This window comes from Hypoxylon trugodes (genome assembly GCF_022578975.1).
Source record: "Hypoxylon trugodes strain CBS 135444 unplaced genomic scaffold F4822scaffold_3, whole genome shotgun sequence".
In the NCBI taxonomy this organism is placed as follows: domain Eukaryota; kingdom Fungi; phylum Ascomycota; class Sordariomycetes; order Xylariales; family Hypoxylaceae; genus Hypoxylon; species Hypoxylon trugodes.
The window spans coordinates 664,854-679,770 of NW_026250018.1; the positions used below are offsets into that span (position 1 = coordinate 664,854).

General features: G+C 47.2%; 6 protein-coding genes across 6 annotated transcripts; 4 read left to right on the plus strand and 2 right to left on the minus strand.

Annotated features, from left to right (window-relative positions):
- The first annotated feature begins 1,351 nt into the window (after positions 1 to 1,351).
- On the plus strand, positions 1,352 to 3,432 carry F4822DRAFT_394057 (uncharacterized protein). The gene is made up of 2 exons (XM_051457332.1): positions 1,352 to 1,818; positions 1,910 to 3,432. The coding sequence occupies exons 1-2, from the start codon at positions 1,788 to 1,790 to the stop codon at positions 2,884 to 2,886; spliced, it is 1,008 nt and encodes a 335-aa protein (XP_051316443.1). The 5' UTR covers positions 1,352 to 1,787; the 3' UTR covers positions 2,887 to 3,432.
- On the minus strand, positions 3,433 to 5,759 carry F4822DRAFT_394059 (dihydroxy-acid dehydratase). The gene is made up of 2 exons (XM_051457333.1): positions 5,426 to 5,759; positions 3,433 to 5,362 (listed from the first exon to the last, which is right to left on the minus strand). Exons 1-2 carry the CDS (start codon positions 5,503 to 5,505, stop codon positions 3,637 to 3,639), a joined length of 1,806 nt encoding a protein of 601 aa, XP_051316444.1. The 5' UTR covers positions 5,506 to 5,759; the 3' UTR covers positions 3,433 to 3,636.
- Positions 5,760 to 6,866: 1,107 nt separating this feature from the next.
- Positions 6,867 to 8,385, plus strand: F4822DRAFT_426520 (transmembrane amino acid transporter protein-domain-containing protein; the record flags this gene model as incomplete). The annotated part of the gene is made up of 3 exons (XM_051460573.1): positions 6,867 to 7,212; positions 7,273 to 8,097; positions 8,171 to 8,385. The coding sequence occupies 3 exons, from the start codon at positions 6,867 to 6,869 to the stop codon at positions 8,383 to 8,385; spliced, it is 1,386 nt and encodes a 461-aa protein (XP_051316445.1).
- A 142-nt stretch (positions 8,386 to 8,527) lies between these two features.
- Positions 8,528 to 10,021, plus strand: F4822DRAFT_160175 (uncharacterized protein). The gene has a single exon (XM_051453120.1). It carries the CDS (start codon positions 8,906 to 8,908, stop codon positions 9,431 to 9,433), a length of 528 nt encoding a protein of 175 aa, XP_051316446.1. The 5' UTR covers positions 8,528 to 8,905; the 3' UTR covers positions 9,434 to 10,021.
- A 277-nt stretch (positions 10,022 to 10,298) lies between these two features.
- F4822DRAFT_426522 (uncharacterized protein) lies at positions 10,299 to 11,881 on the minus strand (the record flags this gene model as incomplete). The annotated part of the gene is made up of 2 exons (XM_051460574.1): positions 10,299 to 10,903; positions 10,975 to 11,881. 2 exons carry the CDS (start codon positions 11,879 to 11,881, stop codon positions 10,299 to 10,301), a joined length of 1,512 nt encoding a protein of 503 aa, XP_051316447.1.
- A 652-nt stretch (positions 11,882 to 12,533) lies between these two features.
- F4822DRAFT_426523 (uncharacterized protein) lies at positions 12,534 to 14,562 on the plus strand (the record flags this gene model as incomplete). The annotated part of the gene is made up of 4 exons (XM_051460575.1): positions 12,534 to 12,763; positions 12,894 to 13,281; positions 13,349 to 13,672; positions 13,723 to 14,562. The coding sequence occupies 4 exons, from the start codon at positions 12,534 to 12,536 to the stop codon at positions 14,560 to 14,562; spliced, it is 1,782 nt and encodes a 593-aa protein (XP_051316448.1).
- Positions 14,563 to 14,917: the final 355 nt, after the last annotated feature.

Here is a 14,917-nt window from a genome sequence, read left to right on the forward strand (position 1 = left end):
CATAGCCTGTATAATGATAAAATGACATCGAATATGTGAAGCCATTATTGATTGTTATGTTTGAGAACCAGCAACTTGAGTCCTAAGGACTGGGCTCTTCCCACTTTATAATCACCCATAAAGGAGATTCGGGAAGATTCGTATGTCTTGGAGATGGAACGAGGACGATGGTTCTGGCTTGTTTGTTCTAGCATAACGAGTAATATGCTAGAATAAGGCTCGGCACGGCACTCGATTCATACTGCGCACGCAAATGGAGACTCACCGTATCTCGTAGCGACATTCCTCGGACATTCTGCGAAGTAGGTTGAGAGGATGTAGTCTGTTTATCGGGGAATTCGCCTGCTCTCGCGGATAGAGGCTTTCGTTTCGCATCGGATTGTATGGCTACATTTCGTCGTTGTGAGTTTACGGGGTTAGGAGGATCGATGAACGGATCGTTCGCACCTGGAGGTGGTACACCGCGCTTCACCCCGGTTACAGGGGGTATCGAAGTCGTCGGTTGAGACCGTACATTGCTCTGGGAGTTAGTCATCTCATGTAAACCGTTACTGTTCGAGACTGATGACGAGAACATGGATTGAGGTAGTCGAGTAGCTGGCTTTGGAAGGCCCGACAACGGCCGAGGTTGCTGCGCCTACGATTAGTTATGATACTATTTAGGGAGGTTATGTATGCGACGAATAATAGGGTCTATGGGTCAACCGTTATGGCGACGACGTACCACGTTCTCTCCCTCCATATTGGCAGATCGTTGGAGCGCGATGAGGGTCTAAGTAGAAGGAAAAACAAAATAGCACGATACTAAGCTTCGTGATAGCAAGCGCACAGATCAAGAGTAGAAAATCGATATTGAAAATAGCATTTAATCCGAATAACGGTCGCAAATCCAAAGGGTATATTATTGTTGTTCCATTGAGCAATGAGCGAAAGGTGATAGGTGATAGCCCTGGAGGTGATAGCAACGACGGGGTTTGTGTAATTGATAAGAGAATTAATTGACGATTACGAGCGGTAGAGCGAGTTATGGTGAATGAATTGTGCAAATGTTACGTTTATCCAATTCGTGCATTAGCTTCATTTGCTTACTTGTGGATATTGGCCCGGCAACGGTCAACCCAAATGATCTAAAACGGTAATCGGTTGGACAGATTACCTAACTCACTCAAGTACTTGGGTACTTTGGACGATTTGGGGAAAGATTGGAGTTATTTTATGGGGCATCTGAAGAGAAGTGGAATTGCCCGCGTGCCACTTCACTCTGTTGGTCCAAGCTTCAAAGGCTAATGCATTTTGGTACGGCTTCAGGTACGATCAATACTTGTAAACTTCGGGTATGACAGCGGGTGGGGGAAAAAGTTTAGTAGCCCTGAAGGTACCTAAAGCTTAAAAGCTTGGAAGTATATTAGCCCTGGAACACTGGATCGTCTTCTTCACATGCTAAACATTCGAAACCTTGACGACATTGACTGAACCCATCAAAAATCATGTCTACTTCAATTCTGACAGGTTGAAAAATAAATTCCCCGTGGCCATTAACTTCTCACATTATCACACACCTCTTCTCTTTGCGTTGGCAGTTGGGCGCTTCTAACGGTTACCGTTTCTGTCTAACCCTTCGGCATTCCTGTTGCTTAAATGTCTCGGTAGCGAAGCCTCCCAAACTGCAAAGTCTCAGACAGACAGACAGACAGACAGACTTTGTCGATCTCAACTAGCTATTATATAGCTCCTTAATACGATCCTCTATTTCCAGCGTATTCCCATAGCTCTAGAGCTTCACCAAGATGGAGAAATACAGCCAATTTCGTGACCGAGGTAAGTTCTAAACCCCGACCCTCTACCATCGTGTTTGATGCCTCGAATAGCATCATCGTGATGAGTATGTGTCTGACATCGCAAAACCCAGGTTCCGGCATCTCGCCCTTCATCCCCTCGTCGACACCGAGATCAACGCTCTCCACCATCCTCCATTCATTCCTCTTCCTATTCCGACTACCACTCTTCCTATCGTACAGCGCGCTGTTCTTCCTTATCCTCGATAATCTCCCAACCTTTCTCGTGCCTCAGGTCGCTCGCAAATTGATGTTATGGACTTTCCTGGGTATACCGGGGATATGGTGGGTGGATCTACAACTCGACGGCGTCAAGCGTGGCTCGCTGTCACAACAACCAAGCTCGCGCTTCCCCGGCAACGCCCAGCGCTCGATTATCGCCGCGCAGTTTACGAGCCCTATTGATGCCTTATATCTCGCCGCGATCTTCGACCCAGTATTCACTGTTTCCTATCCGGGAACTCGCAAAGTCCAGCGTGTGTCGCTTTTGCGCGCCATACTGCTCGCCCTTTCGCCGCCTGTCCTCACCCCTCCCTCGCCTCGCAACTTAACGACGATCCGCGCGCTAGTAGAGCAGTACCCCCAACGGGTGATCGCAGTATTCCCCGAAATGACGACCACAAACGGCAAGGGTATCCTCCCTTTCTCCCCATCCCTTGTCTCCGCTCCAGCCGATGCGCATATCTTCCCCGTCAGCATGCGCTACACACCTCCCGACATCACGACCCCAGTTCCCGGCGCCTACCTCTCCTTCCTATGGAACCTACTTAGTAGGCCTACGCATCTCATAAGGGTTCGCATCGCCGAGGGTGTAACCAATAACTCAGCCGCCGAGACCAATGGGGTAAACGGTTCCGACAACGAAATCGCTCCTAGCGACGACGAGGCGGGGGAAGGCGAAGACGACGATGCGCATCTCACGCCGGAGGAACGAGCTCTACTCGACAAGATCGCCGATGCGCTCGCGCGATTAGCCCGCAATAAGAGAGTCGGTCTGTCGCTGCGGGACAAAGCAGCATTCATTGAAGCCTGGAAAAAAGGCAAGAAATGAATGAACGAATACTCCGCGCGGAGAGTCGCTTGCGTGCTTTTATTCCATTCTTTGAAATTTTCGGTGCCATCACCGAAACGGTGGGCACGTTTGTTATTTGTTCAGCACTGCAGCATTGTCTAACGTCATCGTGATGCATTTTACGGAGGGGGCGGAGCCATGCATTGAATTTATCGCTTTTCTTTGGTCTTCCCTCGCATCGAAAACTTACGCTAGGTATTTAAATGGGATGATGTCGAATGTGGTGGGACGAATTAGGACTACCCCCACGGGTAGGTAGGTGAAGAGGAGGGAGATGAAGGACATGAAAAGGATATAGGTATGAGCAGTACGACATCCATGTGTTAGTTAGCCTTCGGCTGGGCCGTAAGTTATGAAGGATAGGAAAGAGGAAGGGAAGGAAGGGTAGATGAAGGAAAAGAGTGTATCATCATTTTCGCTTTCATCGACTTCAACCTCGACGATTGGGGTCTTCTTAATGTTACGCATTTTAACTACAGTTAGATCTCGGCCTTTTATAGATGCCCAAGCAAGCTTCTCGAGAACGTTTGTCCGTTTGAACTTTAACTTTTTATTCATTATTTACCACTCTGAAATTGTAGAGTGGCTAGAGTACGCTTTTTGTTCTTTTCCGGACCGATACCTAACCCACAGACATACCACCGAGCGTATAAGACCGATAGATACAAGAGGTTCAGCTACTCATCCGAATGTTGGTTTTATATACCCCTTTTTAGAACTTCAGAAATTTTATTGTCCTGTTGTGATACAGCCGTGGCTGGCATCGCTAACAAGCGCCGCGTATTTCGTCAAAGTACCCTGAGCATACCGGGGTGGCGGCGGCGTCCACGACTTCTTTCGCTCCGCCATCTCGGCTTCACTAACGTCGCTGTTGATAACGAGCTTCTCGGCATCGATGGTAACAGTATCACCATCACGTACAAGACCAATAGGTCCACCCTCGCGCGCCTCAGGGGTAATATGACCGATTAGGAAACCATGGCTACCACCAGAGAACCGACCATCGGTTAATAGCGCGACGTCACCACCTAGACCGTATCCCATGATCGCTGAAGACGGTTTCAACATCTCTGGCATACCGGGGCCACCCTTGGGTCCTTCATATCGGATGATAACAACGGTCTTCTCGCCCTTCTTGATTTCACCACGTTCTAACGCTTCGATGAAATCGTCTTCTTGGTCGTAACACTTGGCCTTTCCGGTGAATACTAAACCTTCTTTACCCGTGATCTTACCGACGGAACCACCGGGTGCTAGAGATCCGCGTAGGATTTGAATGTGTCCGGTTGGTTTGATGGGGTTGGAGAATGGTCGGATGATCTTCTGGTCGTTGGGGAAGGATGGCCAGGATTCGACGTTTTGTTTTATCGTCTTTCCGGTTACGGTTATACCGTTACCCTTAATAACGCCCTCCCCGATGAGGAATTTGAGAAGCGCGGGGGTACCGCCGATCTTGTGCATGTCTTCCATGACGAATTTACCGGAGGGCTTGAGGTCGGCTAGGAAGGGCGTCCTGTCGGATACGGCTTGGAAGTCATCAACGGTAAGCTTGAGACCGACGGAATCGGCGATGGCAATTAAATGAAGGACAGCGTTTGTGCTGCCTCCGAGGATGTTGACCACTACCATGGCTTCTTCAAAGGCTTCCCGCGTCATGATGTCTCGTGGGCGGATGTCTTCCTTCATGGTAACCTTAATAGCTTCACCAATGCGCTCGCATTCCTCGATCTTCTTCGGGTCGTCGGCAGGACAACTACTGCTGCCCGTTAAGGTCATACCTAGAGTCTCGATAGCTGTAGCCATGGTGTTCGCCGTGTACATTCCACCACATGCACCCTTTCCGGGGCATGCATGTCGAATAATGTCAAAACGTTGCTTCTCCGTGATCTCACCCGATATATATTGTCCGTAAGCCTGGAAAGCACTAACGATATCAATTGGCGCACCGGCCATACTGCAACCAGGCTTGATAGTACCACCATAAACCATGATACTAGGTCGGTTTACTCGACCCATAGCTATTAAAACACCAGGCATATTCTTGTCGCATCCAGGTAACGAAATATTCGCATCGTACCATTGGCCCTGCATAACGGTCTCAATACTATCGGCGATGATTTCTCTACTCTGTAGAGAATATCGCATACCAGTCGTACCCATAGATATACCATCCGAGACACCAATTGTGTTAAACCGGTAAGGAATAAGTCCAGCTTTTGCGACAGACTCTTTGACGACGGCGGATAGATCCATCAAGTGCATATTACACGGGTTGCCCTCGTACCATACCGAAGAGATACCGACCTGGGGTTTCGATAGATCGTCTTCGGTAAGACCTGTCGCATATAACATGGCTTGCGACGCGCCTTGGGCTTTGGGTTGTGTGATGTGACGGGAGACTTTGTTGAGGTCGGAGTCATTGGATCGGCGGTAGGGTGTTGTGCTTAAAAGGCGACTATGCGATATAATTCTTAATTAGATGCTATATAGAGATTCAATTGAATTACTTTTGACATACGCATATTGTATAGATGGTGCAAGAGCGCCCCGAGCCAGAGCTGCTGGAGCCCTAGCTCGGAGGAGGGTATGTAAAGCCATGGTGGGCTTTCGGGCTTGAACGAGGGGTCGAAATTGTTACTCCCACTATCGAAACAAAGCCAATTGACAAAGAAGGCCTTCGAATAATCGTACCCGATGCCACAAATTGGAAAAATATGGCAATTGACTAACTCGGGACGAAGAGTTGTCAGAAAAAGTCTTATAACTTCACCGTAATTCTCGGTGAGTCGAATATTCACAAGAGAAAAAAAAATCTAGGGCGACATCGGTCGGTGACAAAAGTCCAAAAATTGATTGGAGAAGCTATAGTGGTTAGCTAGCCCGCTAACCCCGCACTAATTGGGGATCGTTTATGACCATTTACCGAATTATGATTGGTTCGTTGCGCTGGAATATATTAATTATTTCTTGACCCTGTCCCCGAACGTCGGGTCTGACTCTTTTACGGACTATCGTCTTTCGCGAGCGCGAGCGCGAAGCTCCGAATAACTAGCCTGGTAAGGTTCTGTGAACGAGTTGGAATATTTTGAATATGGAGGATGTTATTAGTACCATGTTCATTATAAAAGAAGGTCTATGGATAGTGTCCCGAAGCTTTAACAAACTATGACGTTTTCGTCCTGAATGCTACTAATAATGTTTCAACTTCTAGGCCTGAAACCAGTCTAACGTATCTTTCATTTTGAATTCTTGATATGCCTTCTACTTTCAATTCAGCTGACCTTACTCAAGGTTAACTATGTAATAGACCTCTGGATTTACATCATGGGGATTTATGATCTTTTCTACCTGCTATTTCTATAGTTTAGATTGACTGTCGACTTGCAGCTATATTCAACTTCAAATATCTATCATTTATCACCAAAGATGATTAGGTTCATAGTCCCACATAAAACTAGAGTTTCCTAGCTCGAACCTTGATCGTGAAGACGATCCAATCCAAAGCCGCGATCCAATAATTTGATTTCCGAAAAGGGATATCTCTCTCGGATGGATCCGTTATACCCCGGCCAGTGTCTACCAGGGTAGTTGGAGGTTGAAGGTATCCTTACCAACATCATGCCGTAGTTCTGCTACAACCTTGTCTGCAACCCCCACCATGGCAAGATAGGAGGTTATCTCATATATGCCGTCTGTTATATGTTATCTGCAGCGATAACGTCCCTTAATGATGCGTACCTAGGTAGAGGACTGTGAGGACCAACTAGCAATATTGGAATACCCAATTTGAGTATTCCGGCCGCATCTTCAGCATTAATCAGATTGCTCATCTTGTCCGGCCTATTTGCGTCCGTTATCTACGTACGCTTACTCAGCGACAGTGAGGTGGGCGATAGGTTGCACCGATACCATTCTCAGTGAAACGACTTGGGCGCGGACATAGCACCGACTTCAGCACCATGGCAAGCAATACCTGTCATCCTGACGAGTTCTCGCAAGAGAAAGCAAACCAAGACCGTACTGCATCACTCGAGAATGCTTGCGAGGTGGACTTTGCGACTCCCGGGCTCTCAAACGATGTCTTCGGGCAAGAGGATGACCATGATATCAAGTACAAGACACTGCCGTGGCAATTCACTGCTGTTCTGATGATAACTGAGATTATCTCAAATGGCATGTTAAGTCTGCCAAGTTCACTAGATGCAGTCGGTATCGTTCCAGGCGTCATCGTAATCGCATTCTTGGGTGCATTCGCTACTTTCACAGCTTGGCTGCAAATTGAGTTTAAGCTGAGGCATCCCGAGGGTAAGCGAACCATATATAATCGCTGTAGTCATCTGAGATCTGGCTGATAGAAGCATGTAGTACATAATATGGGCGATGCTGGGTACATCCTATTTGGACCTATTGGTAGAGAGATATTAGGCGCAGGAACCATCATGTTCGCCGTCTGTGCTACCGGTTCGCAGATCCTGGCCGGCCAATTGGCCCTTACTGTTCTCTCTGACGGAAAACTCTGCACACTTGCTTTTGCCGGAGTATTCTCAATCGCGGTGGCTGTTTGCAGTTTCCCTCGGACCCTGAATAATCTTAGTCGGCTCTCTCTTGCGGGGGGTATATCTATCATTACTGCAGGAATTGTGGCTGTAGTTGGCGCTGGGGCGAGCCCAATTGACGCGGGGAATATCGTAATCGCAAGAGCAAGCGATTTCACTTCTGCTTTTTTCAGTATCACCAATCCTGTATTCGCTTACGCCGGTCATTGGATGTTCTTCATTCTTATCTCGGAGATGAAGCACCCACAAGACGCGATGAAGGCTGCGTGGACGCTGCAAATCGTAGCCACTAGCCTCTACATCGTGTTCGCCATCGTAACTTATTGGTATGTCGGAAAAGGCGTCGCAAGTCCAAGTTTCCTCAGTTTAAGTCCGCTGTGGTCTAAGATCTCCTTCGGACTTGCTATTCCTAACTTGGTGATTGCGGGAAGCCTAAATATTCATACTGCAGCCAAACTCGTATTCGTGCGCCTTTTTAGACGCAGCCGACATATTCACTCGCATACTTTTGCCGGTTGGAGCGTGTGGACGTTGCTTATTCTTCTAGGTAACGTTGTGGCGTTTATATTTGCAGTTGGGATCCCCATATTCAATTACCTAGTTGGAATTGCGGCATCCCTGTTCGCTGCTTGGTGTATGTACCTGAGACCTGTTCCCCTTTCTAACGCTATTTGCTTTTTGCGGTGATTTCTAACGTGGCATCTTAGATACTTATGGCCTTTCTGGTGCATTTTGGTTACACGATACCTATCACTTCAAAGGGGGGTATCATGGGGGGTTTAAGAGGCGCATCATGTTTATTGCTTCTGTATTGACGGTCCTTGCAGGAGGATTCATCTGCGTGGGCGGGCTGTACGCGACCGTTTATTCGTTAAGAGAGGCATCCGAGGCAGGTGAATTACTCCCACCTTTCCAATGCTAATGTTGGTGAGAACGATTTCATCGGAGATTGAGTTGTATAGCTGGTGCGTACAATCCAGCCATCTCGGACTGAAATCTCCGGTTGAGGCGCTTTGTTTGACTTTGAGTAGCAATTCAACTCACTTCAGTTCAAGTAGTTGTGCTCCAAGGGTAGCTCCATAAAATTATATCATTACGTGTGATTGCACATGCAGTTTTCTGTATTGTATCTCAGGTGCAGGGTATTGGTATAATTGATGAAGTCATTGCCGCACAGCACTGACGTTTTGCCTCTATGACGTCAACCATGGAAGCCTCTCCTATTCACACAAATCTACAAGCTCGAGAGAAAGTAGCATTTAAAAAAGCAAATTGTAATAGAAACCTCAACGATCAAATCAATAGCAACTTAGAAACCAATTTTAATCCCAAATCAATTGTTCATACTAACTTTCGAATACCGCCGTACGAAATTACTTCAATCGCCCATCATTTTTCACCAACTTCTTACCGACAAGCCACATAAAACCAAGCCAATAAAGATGGCAGCAAAAGCGCCCAGTGAAGGAACTAAGATCACCACCGGCAAGAATGCCCCCATCACAGGTGAAGGACCCGGTATCGTCGCACAAGACTCCCTAGCTGCGGAGTCCCAGTCCTTCCGTCAGGCCAATCAAGCCGTGCCTCAGCAGGTTCCGCGAGAAGATCTCACATCCGCTTCAAGGCCACACGAAAGTGGCGTTCACACATCTACTTCCACCTCAAACACCAGGACATCTGGACAGGGTAGCAATGCGGGCATCGCACCCTCTTATGTTCAGAGCCAATACTTGAAGGACCCTTCTGGTCCACACGGAAAGAATCTAAAGGAGGATGACAGCATTGGTACCGAGGACAAATCAAAGAACGCTAGTTTCTCTGAATTCGGCACTAAGAACGACCCCGGTTTGGCTGCTGAACAAAAATTCACCCTCTCCGAGACGGCCAATGCGGGCTCGACTGGAGGGCGTGAGAAAGGCGTTGATGCTCAACAACCATACGGTGTACTGGGCTCGAATTCAGAGGCATGAGAAATATGGAATAAGATGACGCATACCGAACAAGTAGAAAGCTGTGTTACGAGACGTCTCCTCACCAGCCAAATATGTAGTTGATTATTAAATCTACTTTTGCAAAGGCGTCTTATTGTACCTCCCTGGGCAGATATTCTTACCCTACACGTGTAATTTTTGGCTCGGATGCAAGAGGGTGTCTTTTACATCGTATTTCTCAGACCTGACGGATGAATATCGTCATTCGAATTAGGAATGGCGCAGGGAGATATCACTAATAAGGTAGCGGGCGTGTACAACTGCCGAGGATCTCAATACTATTAATATGACTTGGGCCGGTATATTTCTGCCTGGGTGGGGGTTAGTGGTGTCGAGTATTAGCTGCTGTCATCTAGATGGTCATTATTCGAGGCTGCTTTGTAACTGTCTAGGCTTACCCGCCTGTTTCCACAATGGGGAGCAAGAGTGGTCTCCCTGAGCTGGGCCACCGACATGGCGCAGGGCTAGTAGAAACTAAGCACTGAGTCCGGAATGAACAATCGATTCCGTTAGCACCGCCACACTCTAGCAATTGGTTAACCGGTTGTGATTATACACTAGTTTGTTTTTCAACTTTTTTTCTACGTTTAATTACTGTTCTATTTTCTATTGAAGGTAAGAAACTCAATATACTAGGTATCCTACGTCCAGATCAATTCGAATCACATATGTGGTTATCTAAGTCCTTAGACAGCTTATCGGGGTGGGTTAGTGTGTTCCAAGGTTTTTTACGTTAATATGCGGAGTATTAGTAGGCTTGCGATCGGCCCTCCCTGCGGTTGATTGCCTTGCGTCCTAGATATAGATACCTTCTAGACTTCTTATTATTAGCATGTGGATCGTGTCATAGCGCAATATCTGCTACAATGCTCAATTCCTGACGTTGTAGCCACCCCAAAATCATGGGAAGCAGTGTTCCGGGCCGGGGGGCACCTGGCTCCGCGAGACTTGTTCTTCCGTATCCAGAGAGATCTTTCCGTGCCCAGTTCGCGAGAAGACTCATTTCAAATGGGCTTAGGCGCGCCTCCTTTACGCTATAGGTTGTACTCCCATTGTGCTCCCGGTACATAGTGTCATTTCCCGGGAGTATGCGTCCTGCAAATGGGAAAGACCAGACATACTCGCTATTTAAATTGCGATCCGGGCTAGCAGGTCTGTCACGGGTAATGCCTCCGAGTGATAAGCCTCGCATGTCGCGAAAAAACTCTACACTGGGGTGGATGCCTTCGTTGGAAACTGCATCTTCGGGAGGATTGACCATTTCCAAATGCTTGTTTGGAGTCCAAAATTGTATCCGTGGCTTTCGAATCCACGATCCGTGAAACCAAAAGCGACGAGTCATCGAGTCTCTGATCCGATGCGCGGACGCTCTTCTTTGATGCGTTGAGTCTTCGTCTTCACATGATGGATCACCGCCTTGACGCGTTAGATCCTCGTCTTGAGGTTCAGCTATGTTGAATATATGGTTAGAATAGCTGCCCTGGGAAATAAATGGGTCATGCGGATGGAGGAGTGCTCACGATTTCCCAATGTCCATCCTCGATAGGACGGAGGATGTTGAAATATTGTATCTTTAAATTCAACGCCTGCTTTATCTAGTTTATGAATCATCCACGCCAGGGAAATATGCGCAAGGGCTTCATCTTTTCTACCCCCTCCTACGTCGGCATGATACCCAGCGAACCAACACTGTTCTAGGGAGGAACTTTTCAATTCGTCGTTAACACATTTCCAAACGATAGGTCGGAAGTTGTGGCGATGCTCGTGAATCGCGAGGCCCTGGAATGCTTTGACAATCTTGGGGTTCAGGTCGGAGTGGATAAAATTTGGGCTGGGCGGTAGTATTCCTAATATGCTCGGCAACGGAGCACCTATAGAAGCGACTGTGTCCCAAACACCGCAGACTTGGATGCGGACATTGCGGTGAATGTAATACAACTTTGCTAGCTCGTCGCAGAGACCACACAATGCTTTCTCGCTTTTTTTCTTCCAAAGGTCGTAAACCTCAGCGAAACGGTGAAATCCCTGGTCGGTAAGGAGTCCAACGTTAGTGATGAGATCGGCGAGACACCTTACAGTGAAAGCCCCCCTGGAGTATCCGATGAGCATGATCTGGTCCCTCCTGCTCTTGTAATTGTAGCAGATGAATTTATATGCTTCTCTGATCTTTTCGTCGAGTCCTGTCCCAAAAGCTTGGTCCCATCGGTCTCTTATCTGAAGCGGAGAGGAGGATTTTCGATCCGTACCGATTCCAGGGAAGTACCATGCTCGTTGCTGATTGCCGTTGCTATCTATGTCCTTTATGCCTTGTCGGATTCGCCAAACGTTAGTCTTGTCGTGGTCGTTCTCCTCAACTCCAGAGCTTCCTGTACCGTCGCAACAGACGATAATTTTCACAAAGTTAGGAGAGGCCTGTAAAATGGCCATATTGTTAATTGAATACGAGGAGCATTCTATTGAACACCCAGAAATGTGGTGCATCCACGCAGTTTCCTAAGAACCGTCTAATAATCCGGGAGCAGGCTGATCGGGCGGCGATTGCTGTATAGAACATATAGACCGCCCCAGCCATGACACCGGCTGAAGGGGGAGCCGCCAGACTCAGCTTCGAAGGACTTGTGCATGATGTCGAAATGTAAGTTGATACTAGGAATTTCTCTACTCCAAAGGGGTTTCCGCTTGATTTCGGGTGAATATTGCCTCAGTGAGCGTAGAAGCAGGCTGTTAGAGGATGGATGGCGGTGGCAGTTCAATATTACATGTGTGCTCACTACGTATTACGTGCACGTGCATATAGATACCTAGATAGGGATCAATTCCGATGAAGTAAAGAGCTGAACTGATCCTGCCAACCAATAATATATTCAGGTTTCAGCAAGTCAAGAAGTTTCAGCTATTCGTGGTGCATAAGTTGCGCAAATTATGGGCTATTATAGGCCCCCTTCAGGACAGATCAGGACAGATCATTTGCCTGGGGCAGATTTGCGCCTTAGAGCGGGGTAGATAAGAAGAGAGCCGCCCTTCGAAGAATCCCAAAAAGGTAATATGTCTGCTATGACCAACTCGCAGGTAGCGTACAATGCCTGGTTTGTACCGAATAATATTGAACGGTGTTAAATCTATACACCATGTTTTCCATACTATCACACAACCCGAAACCGTTGAAGATTCAGGGACAGCAACCCCCTTCGACAACACACGACCTGCGGATGTCGGGTATTATGTGCAATATGGAAATGGGACTCCTTACACTAGGGATGATTTTGGTGCGCAGAATCACCCATCCGAAGGAATGGAGGCAGAAGTTGAGTTAGTATAATCGTTTTTTGAAGGCCAACATGATATGATATTAGTATCTCATGAGGCTACTCAAGCAAGAAAATTCAGGCTTTCCCCTTCTTTGCATTCCATCTATGATTGTCCTGACCGACTTCTATAGCATGGTTTTCCTCCATGATATCACAGAAGATCGAGATACCCCCTGGAAAATTCGGGAATCGAAAGATTTTTGGCCGACAAAAATTCTCGCAAAACAGTTCCCGGGCGCTCGAATCTTCACCTACGGGTACGACACGAGAAGCTGGTTTAATCCTAGTGACGGAAGTTGTCGGCTAGTTGATATTCTCGATAGAGACAAACTCAGAAAGCAAGCCGAACGATTAGCGAATACCTTCCCCGTATTCTTTTATGACCCCTCTAAGTCAAAAGACGCCGTCAATAAATGGGAGGACATACCTACCGACACTGACCAAAATTTGATGGATGCATGGTGTCTTCGGCCCATTGTGTTCTTCGCTCATGGTTATGGGGGCTTGATATATGAACAGGTAGGCTTCAGTCAATAATAGTTATAATATGCTCTTTCTCTTAAGATATGCTAACGAGTGCCAACAGATGATTGAAGCGGCCATTGTGAGCCAGGAACAGGGGAAATGCAAACTTGAAGGGCAGAGGAAATATATGCGTCGGCAAGGGGCGTTCTTATTTAATACCCCTCATTCTCAGGCTGGGCTTGCGGAATGGGCCTTTATGTCCGCGAAGCAACTTGGGATGCCTGGGATTGCTGAGAGTGTCCAGAAGCAGGACTGGACTGAGGCAAAGGTTGAATTGAGACAGCTTACTGAAATGCAAGAATCCTTCTTCACTGCTTGTAGGGCGGATAAACTATATCATATAGCCTGCTGCTTCGCAACGAAGGCTCTTCCTAACAGCGACCTTGTGAGTATTATTCGTTCCATTTCAGAGCGCCTTCCCGCTAATCATATCAGATGTTACCACCAGAGTGGGCTTTAATTCCCGATGCCACCCCTATTTCTATCGATGATGACCATTTTGGCATGACCCGATTTCGCTCTGAGTCTGAACAAGCCCCCCGAGTTATTTCAGCGATTATTTCACGCTGGGTTTCAAATGGTGCTGATCCATTACAAGCTAAAATAATCTCCCATGGCCCAAAAATGGATTTCGCTCCGTCGAGCCTCGACTTGGTATTGAACAATAGCTGCAAACCAACAAGAGCTCTTTTTTTACCAGCGGAGATAGACCAAACCATGAAAGACAACGTCCGACTAGGTAGCATTGTACGTGTTTATTCTCCTCTGGGCTATCACTCGTTAGATAGAACACGGTTCGAAGTGATCGTGTCCCCAGAGAGCTACCTGAGCTACCTGGGTTGTTTAAATCTACCATTGACTATCGAAGCGACTGACGAAGCCAAAGTCAGCTACGATACCTTAAGGGATAAACCCGAATGCAGCGATTTGAACCTCTGGCGCGAACTTACTACTTTCCTCCGGCGGCGTGAAAGGCAAGTGGGAGGCATTTTGGGAATACCCTCCGATGACGCCGACAAGTTTACTAGTATCACCACAAAACAGTGGATGCCATCCGACAAACAACTGATTGCTATATCAGGATCGTTCGAAGAGCGACCAAATCTATATATCATTTATTTAATTAAAGTTATTAACGGCGCTTCAGTTCCAGTCCTGGAGTCTATAAGATCTTGGACAAGCCCGAGTCTTGCGTCTTCAAAGGCGGCTCCTGTGGGCTACAATGGACAGCCTGGGGATATCCTCCTAGGCATTGGGCTATATTCTTTATGCTAGAGTAAATAGAGATAATGGTGGGATACTAGGGAACGCGATATTTTGCGGAGATAAGCAGCACCCATACCGATTTGGCGTTGCCAACTTATTTTCATTTCTTGTTGATTATTTAATTTTTTTGATTTATTCTTCCCGCTTTTTGTGTCCGTATGGCTTGGTGGTACCGGCGCTTGGGTCGCGCATTTCTTTCAATCGAGTTATCAGGGTGCTCGCCATGGTGGCTAAGATCAAGACGTATTCCTATCTGAGTTCAACCGCGAATTTTTGATTTTGGGGGTTATACGGGTGGAGTATGGATAGGTAGAGTATGGTGGGTTCTCTGTGTTGGGAGGTAATGTTATAACTTACTTCAGAT